Below are 18,508 nucleotides of genomic sequence, written 5' to 3'. Positions count from 1 at the left end.
TATAGTTACTATAATATTTGTTTATAAAAATTTTAAAAATTCATAAAAAATATTTTCAAAAACTAAGTTTTTATTAATTTAATTAATTAATAAATTAGTACCTACCTACATATTTTATACTCTCATATAAATACTATTAATTCAAGTTAATAATACTATAATTTATATGAGCGCATTGTAATTGAAATTTTTATAAATGTAATAATTGATATGCAACATGTAATAGGTATGCAACAAAAATAAAAAATATAAACAATGAAACCATTTTCAACTTATAATAAATTTAATGTTATAGCATAGGTTTTAAAAAAATATATAAATAGCTATCTTCCAAACAGTTCTAACTTGTTTTTTTAAAAAAATAAGTATCTTTCAATTTGAAATATTATAATTTTATTATAAAACAATTTAATTTATTACTATGATGTAAAAAACGTAGTAAATTATATTTTATTTGACATGTTGGTTTGTAAATAAAATAATATTTTAGATGTGTACCATGTATATTTATTAAAATATACTTAACACTTATAAAGGTTACTAGACATGGTCAGTATAATCGACAAACAACTCTGTTTAAATTTGCATGTTTATGAATCTCAGAATCTCCCGTGTCTATAGATCCTTTTGTTTGGTTATTATACTTTCAGCCTTGTTCGTCGGATTGATATAAGGCCAGTAAAAATACGATTTATTTATTATATTATGTATATACATTATACATATAATATAGTTGTAGAATAACAAAACGCATCAGTCGAGTTACGGAGAAGAAAAAAACTAGTTAAACTTTGACCTTGGCCTGTGGTACACGAACGAGTAGGGGTGATGATAATATAACAAAATTATTAGATAGGTAGGTGTAAACCGTACAGCAAATAATCGTTGGCTTGGACCTTTGGTCCAAACCAAACAGGTCGTCAGTTTGAGTTTGTTTTCGGTAGTACGATGTTAGGCTTAAAGTTGTTCGGTGCGGTCGCACTATGTGGCCTTCTGGCTATTGTCGACATTTCGCAAGCATTTAGAACAGTATGCTATTACGATGGCAGAGCTCTTTGGAGAAAAGGTATATACATAATACACGTATAAAATAATAAAAATATTTCTATAACTACGTAGGTAAATTTTTATGCTACGACTTTTTCTGTTGACTACAATTTTAAAATATTATACATTTATACCTACTAACTGTATAAGCCACGGGGTGGATTTATTATTTGGATTATAAAGAAAAAAAATTATGGATCTTACACTTATATAGGCATATTATAATTTAAGACGTTATATCGAATAATTATAGTTAATAATAAAATTATGTTAATTATTATTGTTAAGTATAAATTTTCAGTGTATTCTAACTTATGTAAAATCGCACTATATAGGATACTATATATATAATATACAGTACTTATTCATATAGATTAGTATTGAATTTTATTTTCCTATTGATATAAATTAAATGCATTTATTATTCAGCGCGCAATATTAGTTGAAATTTCTTGACATTTTAGAATTAAATTTTCTATAATAGGTACTTAATAGTAGGTACATCATTATATACTATACATATGTATTTTAATTAAAATTAAAAAAAAAATTTAATTTAATTTAATTTAGAAATATTATAACATACTTATTGCTTAATACTTATATTATATTAATATACTGTTAGATATACAGTTTAAATCCATGTCGTAGAGTTAAAATTTTCCGAATTAATTGAAGTTTGTTTTACAATGTACGTGATATAATTTAATCCACTACTATTATACCTAATAGTCAAAATAATATCAAATTTCCAAATTTAATTTAAGTTAATTAAGTTTTAGGTATACCTAAATTAAACATTTCTATTTTATTAACTCCGTATACAATTATTGAAGAAAACATTCGAAAGAGAAATACCCTTCAAAACAGAAAAAACTGTATTGTTTTCAAATAATTATTATTCAACTTAAATCATGATATTATTTATGTAAATATAATATAGTTAATTGTGAATTTGTAAATACCAATATTATATTGATACTTGGAACTGTAAGCGACGAGTTAATATTATTATTTATTACTGATTATAAACACAAATAACATTGTAGTTAGGTATTTCGAAACAGCCATTTTAAAACAATCTAGGTATTCATTAATGAGGATAATTTTACCATGCAACCATTGTTTATTTTATAAAGGTTAAACTACCGTTTACAATATAATAAACGCAATTAAAATATGCATACCTATATACAAGCTAATCGTATTTTTTTCTTAATTAGTGATTTTAGGGAATTATTTAGAATAATATCAGTTTAAAATATTATTTTCATTTCTTTAAGCGGCTGTCTGTGTGCCTATAAAATAACTAATAAGCATCATTAACGTTATCCATTTAAAAATATTATCATTATTATAATATTATCTAATAATACATATTAAAAAAAAAAAAAACGTTTACACAATATTAAATTACTGCAATACAAATGATAGATTATTGTGATTTATGAACCAACTTTATCATGCGATTATTTTCTGTTAAATACGATAATATTATAAGCATACACAAAGATAAGTTATAGACAGGATTATGTTTCGTAATTTAAAAATTTGTATTTCAATGCATTGGGAAAATATTTACAGAACCCCGTTTTATATACAACAACAAATTAAAAGTGTAATCGATCGAATCAATTTTTGTTTTCAGATGTCGTTAAAGTAGGTGCCGAGGAGTTAAAACCCGCCCTAAGTTATTGTACGCATTTAGTGTACGGTTATGCTGGTATTGACGATGACAAGTTTAAAGCGAAATCATTGGATCCAAAGTTGGACCTACCCGAGAGCAAAGATGTTAAGGGAGGAAAGGGAAACTTTAAGTCCATCACAGCTCTTAAGAAGATTTACCCCAGTCTTACCATACTGCTGTCAGTTGGTGGCAATGCCGATGTCGAAGATCCTGATAAATATCTAACTGCTGTGAGTATATATTAAATGTTGTTATTCAGTATATTATATTAAAATCCATGACGTGCTGGATATAGGTTTAAAGCTTAAGTCACAAGTTTGAAAGTTAAAAATCGTTTATCTCATAATAGTTAAGTGTCTGGTGTGTCTGATTTGTGTAAATAAAATACTATCTGTGAAATAGGACCCCTTTATAGCATTGAATTTCGCATTAATATATTTAATTATTTATAATTAAATATTATATTGGAGTGTTCATAGAAAAAAAGAAATTAGTTTTTATATAGATAAAATAAAATTACCTACTTCTTAACGTTAATTGTTTCACTCAGAATCTAAAATATAATATGTATTTAATGCAATATAGTTGGAGACGCCGAAATCGAGAACGAAGTTTGCGTCCACCATTTCGGAAATGGCTAAGGAGAATGGTTTCGATGGTATTGATTTGGCCTGGCAATTCCCAGTGGTTAATGAGAAAAAGGAAAAACACACATGGGGTAAGCTATATAGTTAACAGTTATAATATTAATTTATATTTTGGAGTAGCGTATAGAATAGTAAATACGAATATTATTTTTTATTGGTCACTGTATCAATTGTAATGCCACCAACAGTGAGTACGTATTATTGTTTGTTGTACCTAATATAAAATTATCGTTTTTAAGGATCTTTTATCCACAAAGTGGCTAAAACAGTGGGTATTACTAGCAAGGACTCTAAGGAAGCCGAACACAAGGAACAATTCACTGCACTGGTCCGCGAAGTCAAAGGAGTATTAAACGCCAACAATTGTCCTTATCTTTCAGTCAGCATTCTTCCACACGTAAACTCTAGCGGTAACTATATTTTAACACCTTACTATATATATATATTATTTAAAAAATATTTATGAGTATGTTTGTTTTTCTGTTCATCTGGTAGTGTACTTCGATTTTCCGGGGCTACAAAAGTACGTAGACCACTTCACATTGATGACGTATGACTTCCGGACTCCAGACCGAGTGCCTAAATTGGCTGACCACGCATCGCCTTTCAAGTTCGTGTACGCCGACCGTCTAGCTTGGCAGAACATTGAGTCGCAAGTCAACAAAGCCATTGCCCTTAAAGCTGACCGCACCAAGTTAGTTTTGGGAATCTCCACGTACGGCCGAACCTGGAAGATGGACAAAGACAGTGGTAAGTCCGGAGCACCACCCGTCAACGCTGACGGTCCCGGCGAAGAGGGCACATATACCAAGACCGAAGGTCTATTGGCCTACTACGAGATCTGCCCTCACTTAGTTGAGAGCACTGCGGCTACTACCTCACTTACACTATACAGGTTAATATACAATAATATAATATATATATAAAATATTGCAACAATTTTTAACTAATAGATATTTCTAAATCATCAAAAAATGATATTTATTTTATTTTTTGAAATAACAACATATATTATTATCTACATGTTTAAATGTATATAATCATGCGTTACGAAGTAAAACGTATTATCTGAGGATGTATTATATATGTAGGTACCTAACTAAAATGTTTATTAAATAGTTAATTATTTATACCTGTGTATTTAAAGTTTGGATGAATGGAGTGGTACCTATTGCAATAATAGTGTATTTCAGAGGAGATAAATGTTAGTGCATTACTTCGCTCATCAATAGTTTTAACAATATTATAATTTAAAACTAATTGATTTGATACTTATTTGAAACGGAGTTTTATGTTTAAAAATTCTTAAGAACTTTCTGAAAACATACCTATTTATTTTTGTGTTTTGAAAACGTAACTTTTGAGTAGAAATTTAAAATAAATGTTGTTTGAAAAATTAAAATTCTCAAAAAACGATAATGAGGAAAAATAATAATACATATTTTTATTACTAAAAATCATGTAAATAAATGTTTTATAAAATAATATAGGTATATTAACCAAGAAAATTAATTACTGTTCGTGGTAAGTGAATAGCCTATACCTAGATAGATTATTTTAACATCTTGTCTACAAGTAAATTATTTTAAAACAAAACAGAACATCGTACATGTTGTACATGATCGTATTTGAATAAATGTTTGGAAGTGTCTACTTCAAATTATTTGAAAGACTATTTCTTTTCTTTTAAAAACACAAATATTGACCCTAGGTTTAATGAATATTCTGTTATTTTTTTTTTTTTTAGAATTAATAAATTTATAAACATTAAAATAATAAATTTATCTGAGAAAGTACTTATTGTAAGTTATACCTACTTATGTTTTTGAGTTTTTCAATGTTGCAGAAAGAAAATATTTTTATTGCACATTTTTATATTTGTATAGAGAAAAATTAATTTTCCATGTGTTATAATGTGTATATTGTTCTAAATTTTTATAGACGCGTACCGGACCCGAGCAAAAATCTCGGAACTTATGCTTTCCGTTTGCCCAAAGACGACGTAAAAGGAATTTGGATTAGTTTCGAGGAACCGGAAACAGCCAAACAAAAAGCCACGTATGTGAAGCAAAACAATTTGGGAGGTATAGCTTTAATGGATCTATCCTTGGATGACGCCAGAGGTTTATGTGACGCGAATAAGTACCCCATTTTAAAAGCTGTTAAGAACATATTGTAAAACTGAACAGAGTACATGAAATACAAAATCGATTTTAGTTTTAAGCGTTCATTTTGTATCGTAATTGTCATTTTAAAAATGTATAGGTAATTACTTTGTACCGGAATACGTATACATATCGTCATTATTATACTACTCTTAAGAACAAAAAAAACTATTTCCTTAAATTGGTACCTATCTAAGAAATAAGGTTCTTCTTATTATTATTTTAGCTTATTTGTTTTTAATCTATAACGTTAATATTTGATCAAATAGATCATGTAATGTTTTTTTGATGCAGAATAAATATAAATATTTTATTGTTTATTACACTTTATTTTTTATTTTTAAAAGATTTTCTAGACTGATACACTTTACACAGCAATCACTCAATTTGGGATTTGAATTATTTGGAGTTTATAATGTTTATATATAAGCACTTCGACTTCGGAATCGCCTTGAAACTTTTATCGACATAATTATTATTATTATTAACATAGTATAGGCTTATTAAAATCTTTATTTCTTTTTTAAGTAAATATTTGAGGTTTTTTGTAGTATATTACTCACGATTAAATACTGGTTACCCAACGACCTATGATTTGCATGGGCAGAAAAACGGCTGCGAAACCGGATATATTTTTGACTATTTACTAGCCCTATCTAGGTGATGAACTTAAGAACTATTTGTCCATGTAATATCATATAATATTAACCCTTTCATACCTAAATTTTGATGATCATAAAAATATAATTAAGCAAGTAAAAATCGAATTAATATGCTAAAATATGGAAAATTAAATTAGTAATTTGAATTATTTGAGTAATGAAACAAATTGTTATCTTACTCCGCATTAATTTAGATATTATAAAAAAATATGGTAGGTAAATACATTAACATCCAATTTTTTCATAATTTAATTTTTTTTTTTTTAATCGTAACAATTTTCGTTCATTTTATGAATAAACTGTGAAAAGTGCTCTAAAAACTAAGAAAATATACATAATAAAATAAAATATTATTATTGTAGTATATTTTACTTATATAGTTATTATGTTAGATAACAAATATATTATATGAACAACCATTTTGTACATTACACACTATAAAATACAAAGTACAACTATATTGAACTATACAAGAAAGCGTATCTCGGTAAATTTTTCACTAAACTTTTTTCCGGGACTTTTTTTTCCGTTTACCCCTTAGGCAGCCGGGCGGCGTATAATTGAACCCAATTTCAATACTATTTATAAACGGTGGCTCCCCCGATCCTCTCGTAACACCCAGCAAGGACATTACATGTTATGACCATGATTAACTTATTAGTTAAATTTAGTTATTAATTAGTTAGTTAATCATGGTTATGCAAGTTTATGACTTATGACTAAAACATATACATATATCTGTGGAATGAAATGGTTGGACAACAGCAGTAGTTGTAGGTTTCAGTATTGTTATTGATGAATAATAAATAATAATACTATAATATTAACAATTTAGACTCGTGACGAATTTTTCAGAAAATGCTGTACGTCCATTAGGACAGGTGCCTAAGGTATTAAACAAATTGAAAAAGATAAAAATTGGGTTACTTATATGCTTTTTCGAATAACTGATCATAATTAAATGAACTGATTTTTAAATTTTATAACTTTTCAGCACTAGAGTATAAATCATATTATAATATTGATCAATGTAATGGTTGATGGTTCAGCCATTGATCTATTTTCCGAGGCACTCCCACTCATCAGTGCCTTAATCGTTATAATACAAAACACTGGTGATTAAGTTGGTATGAGCATGGAAGAACTTCCGCTTATCACGCTTATCACTATCAACTACGATCCAACTTTTTATACCAAATACCGACAAACACAATTAATTTGTTATATTTTAACGATTTAACGTTATCTGCTAAGTATTAAATCAACTATCAAAATCGAATATCCGGTAATGTTTTTTAGTTTTCTTCTCAAGAACAATAATTGAACAAAATATGTCTCGTCTTGTGTACACTATCAAATTTAAATTTAATAATAATATGTTCACATAGCATTTAATTTAAGAGTTAAATCGATCGTCATTTATGGAAAAATTACTAATTTTCGTGTACTCGATTGGAATCCTTATTAGGATCTATTTGAGCTTCAGCGATTTCAGTACTTCAATCGCAGACCGGGTTGAAGTGTCAACGCCATTGAATTCTTGGAAAAGAGGTTTGAATAAATAAATCACTGTATTCATAATTCCATAAGTTCATCTCTTGGTATATCAAAATATTATTCTTGATAGATAATTTATTATGTATTGTACATTTGTATCTATACTACAACTATATGAATCAATTTAGGGTGTGACCTTTAAAAAAAATATCTATTCTGTATTTCTGTGCAGGTACTCCAATGATCATTTCCAGTAATTATCATTGCATGTAATTTTAACTACTTCAAGGAGTTTGGTGTTAATAAATTGAATGGTAGATAGGCACATGCAAATTATTTGAATGATTTATTCTTCAAATTATATTTTATAAAATTTAAAGTTCTTTGCTCTCATCATCTTATTGCTGTTATTATATTTTATGTACAGTACCTTTGTATGCATTTTATGATAATCCAAATTTCTTGTTTTTAAAATAATAATATTATATATTATGTATAATTGAGTAGATAATAGGTACCTAGTTTTCCTTATTTTTCTGTAAGGTACCAACCAGAATAAGTAATATAAGAAAATTGTTTGTTGGCATTTTTTCTTCAAAATAAAAAAATATAGAAAACTAAAGTAAAATTGACATGGATAATACAAATATTTGCAATGCTTTGAAATCACATTAAATAAGAATATCTAGATATTTATTCCTGATTTAAAAGTGAATATTGTTTTTTGTAAATACTTAAAATACAATTGTTTTTATAACTATTTAATTATTCAATATTTACCTAATCTAATTATTTTTTTTTTTTTTTTAGTTATAGAAGGCGTATCCTTATACAATGAAAATCTCAACCCATATGATGGAGATTTATTTCATGAGACTCCATTGGCTCTTGTATTTTTCAGTAACTTGACATCAACTTTTTCAGATTTTTATGTATCATTAGTATTTATTATGTGCGATCTCATGACTGCTTTTGTGTTGTATTATACGTCTAAAATTTACACAGAAAATTTGGTATGTTAAATGTGTAATATTTTTTCTGTGTATACTTTTGGTATCTACATATTTGATTTTTTTTAATTTTAATACTTTTTCAGCTTGAAAAGCAAACCAAAAGAAAACATGTCTATTATAAAGAATTCAATAAATTATTGATACCAGATGACTTTTCAGTCATAAATCCGTTTTATGTATGTTCAGTTTATATGCTTAACCCTTATACGGTGTTTAGCTGTATTGCAAGAACAACAACAGTGTTTAATAACCTATTTTTAGCAATATGTTTATATTCTATGGTAAAACGTAAGTACTTATATTTTTGTAAAAATGTAACTATACTGTAATTATTGTAATATTTTGACTATTAAAAACCCATGAATACTTATAACCAAATAAATATGCAGTTAGTGACTCGGCTTATCACAAAATGATTTCACATTTAACAGTGATTGGCAAATTGCTTTTATATTTACACAAAAATTTTTATTACTTAATTACTTATCATTTGTATTACTTGTACAATATGATTAAAGATTTAAAAATTTCCATGCTGTTGGTGTGTGAATGTTACCTAAAATATTGAGTTTATATTAGCCGAGGGCAGAGTCACCAATCTCACATTTGTTTGGTCACAACTCTAAATAACACTATTAAATATTAACTAATGAATATTTATTTTTGTTGTAGGGCATAGACTATTAGGATGTCTGAGCTTAGTATTAGCATCATTGCCAACGTTTTATACATTTGGTCTTATAGCTCCATTAATGTTAAGTTGTGTACCGACTGACTCTAAGAAAAAGACTGGTTCATTCATATTTACATTTTTAATTTGTGGAGCCATTAGCTGTATGCTACTATATTTATGCTATACTATTATGAATGATTGGGCGTTTCTAGACTCTGTTTATGGTTTTATGTACATACTAAATTTTAATAAAACACTAATTTCTGGTTTTTGATATTTATACATCAATTTATTTTTCAGATTAAATGTACGTGATTTAAAACCAAATATTGGTTTATTTTGGTATTTCTTTACTGAGATGTTTGAACATTTCCGTGCACTATTTGTTTGTGCTTTTCAATTAAATGCATCTGTTTTGTATGTAATTCCATTAAGTATACGTCTCCGCCGTGACCCTTTGTTGTTAGCTACCAGTTTGTTAACATTAACCGCAGTATTTAAGTCATATCCAAGCATAGGAGATGTTGGATTTTACCTCAGTCTTCTTCCAATCCATAGGCATCTATTCTACTGTATGTCAACTGCATAACTAAAATTACTAATTAGCTTAAAATAAAATACATATATTTTTCATTTTTCTTTTGTATTAATTTTCAGTTATGCAACAAGCATTTATTGTATCATGTTTCTTTGTGGGTTGTACTGTTTTTGCCCCTACTGTATGGCATTTATGGATTTATTCACGTTCAGCAAATGCAAATTTCTATTTTGGAGTTACTCTTGCTTTTGCTACAACTCAAGTAAGAATTAAAAATGTTATTTTTCTCTGTATAAAATAATTTTAACATTAAAAATGCATTTATTTTAACTATCAATACAATTTATATTTTTATAAATATTTATGATTGTAATTGCTAATTAATATTATGGTTAATATATTTTTCTAGATATTCCTGATCACTGATTTATTGTTCGCCTACATAAAGCGTGAGTTCGCTTTGAAACACGGTATGAAACGTATGATCAATGGAAAAGAAGCACGTTTAATGCTTGATTAATACAATTTTATGTTAAACTTTTTGAGAAAAATTTTAAAATCTTGACATGGCTCCTTTTAAATAAATAAATCAAATTGTTATTGGTAATTTTTATACTTAAACACATCATACCAAATTACATCTAATCACTATAATTTATAAGTAAAATGTATAATATATTTTTACAAAAAACAATAAAATAAAATTGTACAAAACATGAACAGATTTGTTTAGATTTTCTACTCCCCTGTAATTCCTAATGTAAATAGTTTAGTGTAAATATATATGTGTATGTATATTGTATATATAAGCTTAAAACAATTGTGGTCAAATAGTATGCATCTTATTATTTTCTGTGACACCCAATAAAGATTTTTTCTTTTTGTAATTTTCTCTCATCACATCTTCATATCCAGGAGGTGGTGTGATTACTGTTTCATATCTTGGTGGTGTTTCTTGCATTGTTTCTGGTGTATAATACGTTTCTGGTATTTCACAACATTCCTAAAAAAAAATTTTTTATTACATTTTATGGTTTTTAGTACTTTTATAAGCTATTTGATTTTACGGTATAGACAGCAGTATTAAATAATGATTGATAGGTATGTAAAGTAATTATTTTACTATAATCAGTGTTGTATTCCTACCTATCATCAATTGTAGCAAAAGTTTAGTTTATTATACTATTATTCTAAATTTATCAAACATTTATATCTGTGTGTATGACCATGCCAAAAAATATCATTCCTAAATTTTTTTCTGTGTATTAATAATGATTTAGTATTTATTACTTGTTGTAAAGACCATTGTAATGCTTCATAATACGTGTTTGAATTAACATCAATCCAAAAAGGTTGTGGCTGTTCATCACATGTAGATGTATCAAACTTGTTGTCTTTCCATCGACAACAATAACACATCCATAAAATAAATAATATCATGCTACTCATCATAACCCTGGTATTAAAAAATTATACAATGATTAAAATGGCAATAGAGTATTAATATTTATGAGTTAAATTTTATTTATTTAAATGTATTTTCCTATAATATGTAAAATGTAAATATTTTTAAACAATACTTATAATTATATACAATATTATATACCGTAAAATTGATGTTTTAGAACATTATCAATACAATTCAAGTGTTTGGTTTGGTATGGTATGAACTGCTTCTGAAGTGCATTGTAATTTGTGGTTTTGTGCAAATTGTAAATTCATTCAATACTAGGCATGTATTTGTAATTAAATATACTTTATTATTATTACCCTCCCAATAGAATATTAACTCCGCCTGGTGCTGTATCTTGTTGATTTTGATGATCTTGTTCCTGTTGATTTTTAGTTTTGTGCTGTTGAGTAGCCAATGATATGGCAAAATGTTGTCCAAAAGTAATCATTCTGAAAATATTTGTATGACTATAATATTTACTTATTTGAAACTAGCATACGTATTTGTAGATAAAAACTAAAAATAAATTTAGGTAAATGTTACCAAATAAATATCTTAAAAAGAATCAAAATTCTACCATGTGAAACAATTTTATTTTGAACATTTGGTGAAAATTTCAAGTATCTATCTATGCTTTTTTCAGTACATTTATTGTTATACTCAAAATCTAAAATATGATTTATTAAAGAATATTATATTTTTATTTAACAACTTAAGTAAGTTAGTTTAAATTAGGTAAAAATATATGTTTAAAAATGCTAGTCGTTTTCAATCTAGTATATAAATATTTTACCTCCAAAAAGCGCCCAGAATAATGTAAATGAATAATTTGGACCAAATAATTATATCATAGTTTTATAAAAAAAATATTAATATAGATTAGTATATACCAATATACTATTAGTATGTATCAGTGGCGGTTTTAAGAGGGAGGGGGGAGCCGAAGGGCCCTAAATCCTAGATTCGCTATTGCATAGGTATAATGTGTCATATTATTATAATTCATAAAACACCATTAACCATTACTAAATATACCATTTATAAATATAAATATAAAAGTATAGTACCTACATATACTATTTTACTGTATAGTGTTTGCTCATTTATATAATATACCTAATAATATTACTATAGTCTATAATACTAGTAATACTACCTATTTACATAATAGATTTTTATTTTCATAATGAAAAAACTATTTGTTACTTAACTTTAATTTTCTATATTTAGTCTACATAGGTACCAAACGATTGAAACATCTCATGTATACCACTAGCTATAGTCTTCCCAAAAACAACCTTATTCAAGACAGTAAGTTCACAGGAACAACCATAATTCTGGAGTTCACGTGTATATTGTGTATGGACATATTGAACATTTTTTACTAATTTGATATACAATCGATACATATTTTCAAATTTAACAAAAGCATTAGGTATTCAAATTTTAATTTTCATATTTCAATATTTAATGGTACCTATCAATATTTTAATAAAAAATAACATTACAGATAAAACCAACATGTAAATTATAAAAAAGTTCCATGCAGCATAATATAGGTATGTAGATATAGATTGAAAATTAAACATAGATGGTTGAGAGAATTGAGCAAAACAGAGGACAGGCTTGAAGTAAAATATTTAGGTACCTACCTATGTAACTATATGTGAGAATACGTTTTTAACAAATTCTTAAGCTTAACCATTTTTCTGAATGTAATACCTACTTAATTAATATTATATAATATATATATCACTGTAGAGATTGTCAATGTTATAATAGTGTTATATTGTTATTATTTTATCATGTGCTTACAAAATAAGTCAGAGGCGTTTTTAGGATTTTTTATTGGGCGGTAGGGAATGGAAATTTATTAAAAAACAAGACAGTATACTACTACCGAAAGGGAGATAGCTACTCATAGCTTAATATAGGTAAATACATTTAAAAATAGGTATCCCTAATATAGGTATTCCTTAGAAATAGAGGCTGGCTCCTTACGTATCATTTTTAGACGTAAAAATGTAAATAATGCTTTATCATTAAATTCAAATGTAGGATATAAATTATAGTAACCTATTCAATGATGAGATAGGTAGGTACGGGTAGGTACGGGTAGGTTAGGTAACCTATACTCAAGATTTGCTATATAGCAGAGTGATGACAGCCCTGATTTTTTTAATAAATGATTTTTATACCTAATTGAAGATGATCTCTCTGAATGTTCTTTTATTTATTTATTTTAGGAAGTATTTTTAAATTCTATAATTAATAATAGTCAAAATTGTGTAGATATTGATATTACTTTAATTTATCAAAACTTGAATTTATAGTTTTTATTAGCCTACACTCATTGTCGTCTTTACATTGGTTTACGGTTTGGTTATTTTTTCGTGTTATAATTTATAATTTATTGGTACCTACGTAAGAATGCATTTCTCGGAATATTAATAAGTATCTATCGATTTTGTAGTTTTTACAAAGTAAAATGCTATGCATAACATAACAATATTAAATAATAGGTCACGTAATAATCAATTGTATGATATATATTATATATTAAAGGAAGGTAGTTAATTGAAGTAGCCAATAAGCGTTCATATTAAAATAGCAACGTATGGGTGCAAATAAAATATTTTCTCATGTTTTTTCATATTTTAATCTTATAATTTTAATATTATTTCATTTTTTATTAAAATATTACATTAACAACAAAACATATATTCATAATAAGCAAATAATAGGTTGACAGAAAGAAACGATATTAAAAAAAAAAGTTTTAGATAGGTGCCTACCTAAGTGGCTAAAACTAAATTCAGGTAAGCTATATCCAATGATACGAGCCTTGATCTTTGTGAAAGTTCTGATAATAGTAAGAATAAAAAAATATGATAGGTATTGTAAATTATTTAATAATATATTAAATATATATGTATAATCGTTTAATACAGTTTAGAGTAATTTATATTTATTATTTTAGAAAATATGTAGGTACTATCACTATGATAATTATTTAATTAATTTATTTATTTATTGTAAACGGATCAATACCCTTTGATAAGTAATAGTAGGTACAGTAAAAATCTTACTTTAATAAAATACCAGAAATATTAACTATAAAACTAAAATAAAGAAAAACAATATTAAGAATTTGTCAATAATTGTTTTCCTTGTATTTTAATACTGTCTCTTATCATTATCTGCTCTTCTTGATAAATTACTATGAGAAAAATTTAATCATTGAAAAAAAAAATAAATGCGATCAATATAATATTAGTATACCTACGTTCTAAAAGTTATTCAATTTCGAACCTTTTGATATTCAACAAATTTAATTTACTTCATTCGGATTATACGATATAAGATATTATAAATGTTTTTGACATGATATAATGTGAAAACGATCAAATTTAAAAATGGCGATTCTTTTGACACTTCCCCATTTCAATTGCAGACTGCAGTATCAAAAGTTAAATACAAATGTAAACTAGCACAGGACCGTGAAATTGCTAACAGGAAACATACAGGCACATGACTTTAAATTCTGTACATGAATTGGAAGGATCTCATCAACTGAATATAATAATACCTATATAAGGAATGATTTGGTCTGGCTCCAAATTGTATGTCAAAGACACGCTGGTTATTTGTTTAATGTAAGTTGGTATATGGGTATAGCGCATTCGCATTTTAGTATTTTTGATCTATAGTTTTGGCCTAGGAAGTGAACTGTACATACTATACCTACCTTTATACCCTTGTTCAGTTCTTAAAATTGTTTAAATACGTATTTTTTTTATATTATTATCTACTATACATTAATACTGATGTATCAAATCACATTCAATTGTTCTGAGTAGGCGTCTCTAAAATAGACATAATATACATAATTAAGATCTGCCATAAATGTATATATATTTCTTAGTAGGTAGGTACGCATAGTAATTAAATTCTATATTAATTAACATAGATATTCTTGTTAGGTCTTGTTATAGTATTGATATTTGCTATTAGATGATTTTAGACATATATAATAATAGAAGCAGGTTATAAATAATATGGGTGATCATTAATATAATAATATAATAATAATAAATCATATTTATGTACTTGAATAATAAAATATAATATAAACTATGTACATATTATAATATATTTATTAATTCCTGCATTAGCTTGAGCAACTATTTAAAGGCTACACCATATTGTAAATTATAAAAGTTGAACTTAAACGTCTTATTTAAACGATATTAAGTTTTGTATTTTTATTGAAGTATCTTTTGATTTTTAAACAGGACTGTAATTTGTAAATAAATAAATTACATGTATAGGTATATAATATAATATATATATATTTTGAACTATTTAAAATAATTTGCCTTTCACAATAAATATCAGTATTTTAATCAATGTGAATTTTATCATGAATTTAAAAACAAAATTATTAAATGTAACTACAATCATATTGAAAGCCTAAAATAGGTACCTACTACTTAGGTATCTTTATAGTGTTTAATATTCATATACTGTGAGTAGTTTTTATGTATTAAATATCATTGATATAAAAAATGTTAATATATAATAAATAATGCATATAATAATTATATAGTTATTATATAATTAATAATTATATTATATTAATATCAATATTTAATTATACCGTGGGTACTTAATTATTATAATTAATTATACAATCACGTTATCTTCTACCTACTCTGTTATATTAATATAAATAAATATTAAATAATAAATAATATATTACTGATAATAAAAATATATCTCCTTTTTTATTTATATGTGACTTGTGAGTTGTGACAAGTGACGGCCGAGCGAAAAACAATTTTTACACCTACAGGCTATCGTCACGTTATATCGATTATAATTTAAATTTTAAACCATAATAATTAATACATTGATGAATAGGTAGGTACCTACTCATATTTTTAAACTGTAGATAATAGATACCAATTTTAAATATGTTTTATGTGTCATTTTTTTTTTTTTTTATTTTGCCTTACGATTTTTCAAATGTTTTATACATATTAGTACCTACATGTAAATTCACATCCATGTTAATAAGTAATATAGATACTGCATTATATCTGATATCATAACAATTATTTATAATCAATGACAACTAAACTAAGCTAATATTTACATAATATACTTAAACAGGATGATGCACTAAACATTTTCCACCTTCATGTTTACCTTTAATTTTCATAAATTTAGATTTAGATTTTTGTTATTTTTATGTACACTAATACAGTAATACCTACTATTATTTTTTTAATTGCTAGCATGAAAAAAATAATCTTTTAGTACCAGCGTATATTCTTTAAATAGCATAAAAAAACATTTAAAATTTTTTATTTTAAATTATAAGTAGGTACTCAACAAGTTCAAACGTCAAACATCAATATTATACACGAATAAATGGACAATGATAAAATGGGGAGCATGGTTAGCAAGTCGCTCGGTACACGAAGTTTGTATGTACATATATGGTCATATTGATATTTCAAAAATAAATGAATTGAGTGATGGATCGTTAAAAACATTGTACTGCAAACACTAGGGGCATGAATACACATATATAAATAGCTATACCCACAACTATAGCTAAGTTTATTATATAGAATACTATAATAATATATTCGTGTGTGGTAAAGAAATGAAATGAAAAAAGCGTACACACACACACACACACAAGTTAGTCAACTACCTAACTCGACTACTAGCCCGAAATATCGATCCACTGTGATGTAAATGCGCATAAAAAAAAAAAAAAAAAAAAGACGTGAAATTATTAAATGGTTTGTATTTTCGCTGCGGTGAGACAGAAATGTTGTACCCCCTAATTCGTCATTTGCATTTATCTACTCGAACGTGATACCTACATTGACACACACACACACACACACACATATATATATATAACAGTAACAGTTTCTTTAATTCGAAAAGATAATTGTGTTTTAAATTTGTTAAGCGTATTTTCGTACGAGATTACGAAGTTAGATTGTATACAATAATATCGCGTGCGTGTGTTACTCATATAAAACCATTATAAATATTGATTTTTTAACAAACAAAATGAGTATATATATATTATACTATTATATGTAAGTAGAAGATAATAGCAGTTATTATTATACAATACTGCGTATGGTGGTAAACATTTTTTTTTCCGACAAACGATTTTTTACATTCAGTTATGATGTATATTATTTTGACGTAGAAATACCGGTAAAACTTAGAATACACAAAATAGTTTGGTTAAACCTTGCTTAACTTTTTTAGTTTGAACTTTTAAAAGCGAGATTTGATAGTTCTTAAGATAAACAATCAACGTTGGCGACAGTCTAAGATTTTTTACCGATTATGTGGTAATTTTTTATCGCTTAATACCTACTCCTAGCTATATTATAATTACAACATCATAGTATTACGTTAACTTAAAAATTATTATTATTATTATTATTATTTAAGTATATTTATAAGGTGTTGCATTAGCTTAAACTAGTATATTAGACGCCTAAACACGTTTATATTATTAATATATATTACTGAAAAATTATCACTTTTGATAAACCGTCTTCTCTTTTGAGTCACCCTATATTAATTAATCCAAAAAAGACTGAGATATAGTAAAAAATTAAAATACATTACGTGTTAACCATTTCTCGTTAATCATTTTTTCACTTTTTCTCGCTGTATTAACTTAGTTTTAAAAATAACCTCTCACAAATTTGTATTTCATTAATTTATACCTATCGACGTGGGAGTTTTTTCCTGAGTAGCATTTACCTACAGGGTTTTCAGGAATAAAAATATTTCTACCAGTAGTTCCCATACTTTGATAAAAATCTAAAACGGAGTTGAAAAATAGTGTATTTTTAATGTGGAGGTACTTGAAAAACACATTTTGGAAATGTTCTTTTTTATGATAAACGTGTAATTCTTCGAAGAAACTAAAGCGCTTATCTTCGTTTTATACTTGAACCTGATTTAAACGAAATTACATGTTTGTGATACCAAAAAAAAAAAAAAAATGAAAATACTTAAAAGTTCCATTTTAAAACGTTTTTAGACTAAAACGTATACATCGTGTCAACCGATCAAT

At 26.2% G+C, this 18,508-nt stretch overlaps 3 protein-coding genes across 4 annotated transcripts in view; 2 read left to right on the top strand and 1 right to left on the bottom strand.

Annotated features, from left to right (window-relative positions):
• Positions 1 to 897: 897 nt before the first annotated feature.
• Positions 898 to 5,866, top strand: LOC114124748 (chitinase-like protein EN03). Its single transcript, XM_027988102.2, has 6 exons — positions 898 to 1,066; positions 2,696 to 2,964; positions 3,320 to 3,452; positions 3,621 to 3,791; positions 3,877 to 4,276; positions 5,323 to 5,866. The coding sequence occupies exons 1-6, from the start codon at positions 949 to 951 to the stop codon at positions 5,558 to 5,560; spliced, it is 1,329 nt and encodes a 442-aa protein (XP_027843903.1). The 5' UTR covers positions 898 to 948; the 3' UTR covers positions 5,561 to 5,866.
• Positions 5,867 to 7,413: 1,547 nt separating this feature from the next.
• On the top strand, positions 7,414 to 10,649 carry LOC114124742 (phosphatidylinositol glycan anchor biosynthesis class U protein). The gene is made up of 7 exons (XM_027988094.2): positions 7,414 to 7,759; positions 8,516 to 8,718; positions 8,802 to 9,006; positions 9,391 to 9,622; positions 9,692 to 9,963; positions 10,049 to 10,191; positions 10,339 to 10,649. Exons 1-7 carry the CDS (start codon positions 7,630 to 7,632, stop codon positions 10,447 to 10,449), a joined length of 1,296 nt encoding a protein of 431 aa, XP_027843895.1. The 5' UTR covers positions 7,414 to 7,629; the 3' UTR covers positions 10,450 to 10,649.
• Positions 10,524 to 18,508, bottom strand: part of LOC114124743 (uncharacterized) — a 29,353-nt gene continuing 21,368 nt past the window's right edge. For both annotated transcript variants that reach the window (XM_050202570.1, XM_050202571.1), the window contains exons 2-4: positions 11,700 to 11,831; positions 11,220 to 11,385; positions 10,524 to 10,932 (exon numbers count right to left, since the gene is read on the bottom strand). In XM_050202570.1, coding sequence (XP_050058527.1) covers positions 10,756 to 10,932; positions 11,220 to 11,385; positions 11,700 to 11,831 — 475 coding nt within the window. In that variant the 3' untranslated portion in view covers positions 10,524 to 10,755. The remainder of the gene's footprint in view (positions 10,933 to 11,219; positions 11,386 to 11,699; positions 11,832 to 18,508) is intronic.

Source organism: Aphis gossypii, chromosome 3 (genome assembly GCF_020184175.1).
Source record: "Aphis gossypii isolate Hap1 chromosome 3, ASM2018417v2, whole genome shotgun sequence".
NCBI lineage: Eukaryota > Metazoa > Arthropoda > Insecta > Hemiptera > Aphididae > Aphis > Aphis gossypii.
This window is presented reverse-complemented; position numbering and strand designations above follow the sequence as displayed.

Bases quoted from the DNA above. Each gene is read 5' to 3' on its own strand.
- LOC114124748 (XM_027988102.2), top strand. From the start codon at position 949: ATGTTAGGCTTAAAGTTGTTCGGTGCGGTCGCACTATGTGGCCTTCTG. The intron at 1,067-2,695 runs GTATATACATAA...TTTTGTTTTCAG, and splicing joins CAGAGCTCTTTGGAGAAAAG to ATGTCGTTAAAGTAGGTGCC. The intron at 2,965-3,319 runs GTGAGTATATAT...AATGCAATATAG, and splicing joins CTGATAAATATCTAACTGCT to TTGGAGACGCCGAAATCGAG.
- LOC114124742 (XM_027988094.2), top strand. From the start codon at position 7,630: ATGGAAAAATTACTAATTTTCGTGTACTCGATTGGAATCCTTATTAGG. The intron at 7,760-8,515 runs GTTTGAATAAAT...TTTTTTTTTTAG, and splicing joins ATTGAATTCTTGGAAAAGAG to TTATAGAAGGCGTATCCTTA. The intron at 9,623-9,691 runs GTACATACTAAA...TTTATTTTTCAG, and splicing joins GACTCTGTTTATGGTTTTAT to ATTAAATGTACGTGATTTAA.